The 5,415-nt window shown below is 39.8% G+C and overlaps 1 protein-coding gene across 2 annotated transcripts in view; it reads left to right on the forward strand.

The window, feature by feature from the left end:
* The window catches only part of DPP6 (dipeptidyl peptidase like 6), a 566,729-nt gene that overhangs the window by 522,729 nt on the left and 38,585 nt on the right, over positions 1 to 5,415 (forward strand). The window contains exons 13-16 of one of the 2 annotated variants that reach the window (XM_031064312.1): positions 965 to 1,072; positions 1,629 to 1,720; positions 3,346 to 3,393; positions 3,837 to 3,952. In XM_031064312.1, the coding sequence (XP_030920172.1) occupies positions 965 to 1,072; positions 1,629 to 1,720; positions 3,346 to 3,393; positions 3,837 to 3,852 (264 nt within the window). In that variant the 3' untranslated portion in view covers positions 3,853 to 3,952. Of the gene's footprint in view, positions 1 to 964; positions 1,073 to 1,628; positions 1,721 to 3,345; positions 3,394 to 3,836; positions 3,953 to 5,324 lie in introns of those variants that run through there. The other variant, XM_031064313.1, reaches the window with a different exon arrangement.

Below are 5,415 nucleotides of genomic sequence, written 5' to 3' on the forward strand. Positions count from 1 at the left end.
AAGGGCTTTGATTAACACTGAACTGCAGAGGACCCAGAAGAGGCTGGCAACAATCCCCTTGTTGATTGCCCTGGATAAAGAAAGGTTCACAAAGCCCAGCCAAGGAAGGGCCCATCCAGGCACAGAAAATCCTGATATCACAGGACAGCTTCAGCAGAGGTTCAGCTTATTATTCACTCCCAACTAATTGAGACTTGGAGTTAGCTTCATGTAGCCAGTCCTGTTGGTTCAGTGCTCCTGTGTCCCACCACATGGACCAACTTTCTGCCTTCCCTGGTAAGTTGCTGTTCAACCTTTTCATGTAGTGGAGACTTCTCATGTGCCTCAGGGCTCTTGTTCACAAAAAGAATATTCCCTTCCAGGAGATGCTTGCTTGCCTCATGTGGTGTTTGATTTTCCTTCTGCTGAGTCTCTTCTATCTCTGGGGGGAAGTTCCAGTCACCCAATAAAAGTCAATCACCACATTCACCTGGGAGCTCTGTGTCAAAGAGTTCTGCAGGAGATCCTCTCCTTCATAAATAATTCAGTGAGATAAGCATTTGTAAGGCAGTAGAAAAAGACAGCAGTTAGATGCTGTTCAGTGGTGTTTCCCCTGGAAGAACACAGAGGTTCTTCCAGCAGGGCAAACAGGGTTTGTCACAGCAGCTCTAAAGGCTCCCAGTGCCCCAAGCAGCCAGCTGCACATGTGCATTTTGGCTTTGAAAATGGGAATTGACTTTATAGCCAAGGAACTCTCCTTGCTGCCTGTCCTCCCCCAGCTGAAAGTTGTCTGCTTTCCCAAGAGCAAGAAGCAAAACTCAAAACTTCCTCCAGTTTTCAGTGGGCTCTTTGTTGGCCTCAGCTTCCTGTCAAAGAGCACTTTCTATTTTGCTGTGAATTAATTTTACAGGGTGTTGGAGTGCTGAGCAATTCTAAATACAACCAATTAACACTAATGCACCCCTTAATTTTGCTGCTCTTACAGAATGAAGAGCCCGTTTTTTCCAGGGACGGTCGGAAGTTTTTCTTCGTCCGGGCCATTCCCCAGGGAGGACGTGGCCATTTCTACCACATTGCCATGTCATCCTCACAGGTAACTCTCTGCTGCTGCTCTGGGTCTCACCTGAGGCAGACAGCAATAGAAGTGGTGTCTGTGCTTGTAGCAATGAGATGGGGAGGTGCAGATGTAAAAAAAGTCTTGTGCATACAAGAAAACCTCCAATGATGCTTCATTTGGGCATAAGGTAATGTGAATTTCCAAAGAAAAAGGTCAGTGGACTGTCTCTTTCCTAACATTATTATTGGTTTGGTTTGGTTTTTGTGATGCCACCTTAGCTGTAGATAAGTGAATCTCCACCCTGCCATAAAGGATTAAACAGAAGCATGTGGGCACCTGCATTAGAGGAAGGGGTTGGAAGTTGTTCTGAGTTGTTCTGTGCTGAATTCACCTCATTATCTTCAGTGGAGTCATGGTTAAGATGATTCAGACTCTCTCTTCTTTCTGTGCCTACAGATTCACAGAAATGGCAGGTGTAGTGGTGGAAATTGCAGATGTTTGGTTTATTTTTCATGGGCAATGGAGCCAGAAGACCTCCCTTTTTCAGAAGATTTAACAATAAAGAAATCTACTTCTCTTTTCTTTCTGACAGCCCAACAGTAGTAATGATGACTTACAGGCTATTACATCTGGAGATTGGGATGTGACAAAGATACTGGCATATGATGAAAAGAGGCAGAAAATGTAAGTAAACTTTGGCCTGACAAATCAGACTTCCTTTGTTTAGCCCTGGGCTCTGGGTTGGTTACAAAGGTGTTGTGTATGCACTGGAACCTGTGAGCATAAGAAAGCAGGAGAAGCTGTCTCCATTTTGGTTTAACCTCTCACACCATTACACTTATGTTATTTTGATTAATTCTTACATTTCAAAGCTCTCTTTCTATGACTGTTAAATATATTTGTGCAGACAAGTAATTTCTCCTGCTGTAACTTCTTATATTTCCCTCTATAGGAAAGCAGCTTGTTTTCATCAACCACTTAGTCAGTTTTGGAAAGAATTTTTTGTTGACCTGCAAAAATACCAATGCAGTGAGAAAAAAAATTTAAAAAGCATTTAGTTAGAATTAGGAAAAAAAAAAAAACAAGAAAAACAAACCCACCTTTCTTCACACTTGCTCTTTATGCTTTAAAAATAAGTTCTGTAAACATTCACTTTTTCAAATACACTTCAAGAAATTACATAAGAAAATATTTAGATAGCTTTTGGAATCAAATAACAGATTCTTTTCCAGAAAAACTTTTGGGTGAATACAAGGTTCTCACCTCTCAGTTACTCAAGGTCACTGAACAGTTGAGCAAATAGTCTCTGGAATATAATAAACTTTGAGTGATCATTAAGAGCACATTGCTTCCTCAAGATTTTGAATGCTCTCAATTACCAATAACTTCAATATTATGAACAATACAAAATCATAGAAATATAGAATCATAGAATGGCTTGGGCTGGGAGAGAAAGAGCATCCTGTTCCAACTTTCCACTGGACCAGGTTCCCCCTCAAACCTGGCCTTGAACACTTCCAGGGGTGGCCTAAGTAGCAAACTAGCACCAAAGTCTTATTGGTATTTTAACTGGCCAGTCAAGCAGAAAATGCCACACACAATTTGTAGAATCAAGATGTGTGCCTAGGCAAGTGCAGATCAGCAGGGATGAAAAACCCTTCCTGGCATTGTTCACCCCATGGATGCTACATTTGCTCCTGTGCTCTGGCATCATCCACACAAAATGCATCTGGGGGTTTAATTCAGATTTCACAGGTGGGACTGAGGTTGGCCTCCTCCTGCAGCATCACTTTTTTACCTCCAGAAGCTGCCAGTGCACAGCAGAGCTTGTGTTGTTTATCCAGAGAGGAGCTCAGCACAGAACAAGGACAGCAAAGTGTTCTTCAGCTTCAGGCTCTGCTTCCCATCAAACCCTGATTAGCTGACTAGCTGGGCAAAGAAAAAATGTGGCTAGAGAAGTAAAAACTTCCTCTAGAGAAAGAAGAAAGATCTTTAAAAGAAATTCTGAGCCATGAATCTTGAGGTAAAAAGGTGGATGGCTTCCACTTAATCACTTGACCCTTTTTTGATCCATTGACATGATGAGTATAGGACCCAAAGTTTTCCATGCTTGTTTTAACTGCAGTGCAATGTGCAACTACTTCCTTGACCCTCTCAGTGATGCGTCCCTCTGTATCCTTTCCTAGCTCAGTTTAAACTTCCCTTGGTTTTACAACATCATGAAAATGGCAGTATGAATGAAGATGTTCCATCAGACACTTCTAAACACCCTTCTAAAGGTGCAATTCACTTTTATTTTCCCCCTCCAGCTACTTCCACAGCACAGAAGATTCACCAAGAAGAAGACATTTATACAGGTTTGTGCTTTACTAACTTCATATACAGAATTTCCCATTTCTTCAGTTTTACACAAATCATAAGCAATTGCAGTAGAAGCAGTTTCTTAAGTTTTTTTCTTTAATGGCATTGCAAGATCTTTCAGTGTGCCACTGGAAGAAACAGTGCAACCACAGCAATCAAAATGCTTGACACTTGGAAATGTTTTACATTTAGCAATTTTCTCATATTAATTCAAATTTTAAATTGGTATCAAGATTGACTATCACAAAAAGATAGTCAGTTCAAAGTAGAACTGCTTAGCACTTGAAGGAATTCAGAGATACATAAAATAATGGTATAGCCTTTATACTTTATAGCCTTTATACTTTTCAAAAGAGGTTTTGAGAAATTTCATAGTAGCTCACCTCTTCATGAAATAAAGAATTAACAATATTTTATGTTTACAAATCTTTTTCTGCAGTTCCAGAAGATTTTAGCATTGTCCCTAAGTACATGATGAGTAAAAAGCTGGTTTTACAGCAAGCTATTGGTAGTGTTGCCATTGTGGAATGTTGTGGAAGCAGATTACAGAGTGAAGGAAACACAAACTTTTAAATAAACATTTTGGAATCATTATTCCATTTGTCCTGTTTTTCTTCTCAGTCACCCTGCTGCCATCACAACATCTGCAATGAAGGGCAGAGTTGGTGAAGGCAACAGTGGACAAGAGACAGTCAGTACATTTTCCTTCTCTCACATGACATCATATCTTTTTGTTCCTCAGTGGGAAGGAACCTAGAGCAAAGTAAATTACCTGTGATTGAATATTTTTTCCTTTAAAGACCTATAAGTCTGTTCACCGCACTCCACAGTTTTTTGAGTGTTTATTTTCTTGAAGAAAATTTTAAAAATTAAATTAACCCTTCATTTCTTTTGAAATGAGAAGAAAAACCTCACTTTAAAAACAGAGTCCAGGCAGAGTTCAAGAGCTGCTGGCATGAGTGAAAGCACTCCCCACTCTTCCTTGTCAGCATCCATCTCACCCTGGTGCCTCATCAGCCTCATCTCCCCACAAAGACAACAGAGAAAGAGCAGATGAAGACCTGTTCAGGGGTTTTCCCCCTCCTTTTTTGTGTTTGATTTAGTAGATTTAATAAGAATTGTAGTCAGAGATAAAATCTGAGCCTAAACAAGAGCCCATGATTACTCATTTCAGTCTCTGTGATCCTAAAAAGGTTGCTCAGCCTCATCTCTTGAAATGGTAGCAAAAACCACTCATTTGCATTACAGTAATACTAGAAAGATCTCTTGGTTGGTATTCTTGAAGTTTCAAAATAGTATCTATTAATATTTGCTAGTAATCTGTGATTCTTCAACATTCTGTGGACTCTTAGCAGCAAACTTGTGAGCAAATGGACAGGCCACATTACCTTCCTCAACAAGAGATCCCTAAATACAACCTGTCCTTTCTGCTTGGGGGTTTTAAGAGCAGAGGGTTTTTTTATTTAAACCTGTACAAAGGGCTTTGGCCTCTGAGGCAGCAGCTAGCAAATCAGACCAGTGGTGAAACCAATAAGAAACTTAGAGAAAGAAATTCCAGCTTTTTATTGTCTGTTATAATATAAATAAGTGTTGAAATGTTGCTCCTTTGTTTCATGCCTTCATCCACCAAATTATTACTTCCTCTTGTGAAATTGCAACCATAATTTTCTTCTAAAAACTGTGTCTTCCTTCATAACCACCTGACCTTGCAAAATGACATCAGTATCCATTTATATATTCTCTATGCAAGCAGGAGGGGAAAAAATCCATCACTGCTATTTAAACTCAACCAAATGGAAATACTTTGTCTCTTACTAATGTTGGACACATTAGATTTATATTCTTGTTCTAAAGAAAGGTTCAAGTAATGTTGCTTTCAAATAACATTTGCTCAGTGACCTTCATGGAATTGTATTAACTTTTTCAGTGCAAGCACAAATGGGAACTTCAACAGGAGGTGCCTGTCCTGTGATCTGATTGAAAACTGCACTTATTTCAGTGCATCCTTCAGCCACAAT

This window comes from Geospiza fortis, unplaced genomic scaffold (assembly GCF_000277835.1).
Source record: "Geospiza fortis unplaced genomic scaffold, GeoFor_1.0 scaffold73, whole genome shotgun sequence".
NCBI classification, from domain to species: domain Eukaryota; kingdom Metazoa; phylum Chordata; class Aves; order Passeriformes; family Thraupidae; genus Geospiza; species Geospiza fortis.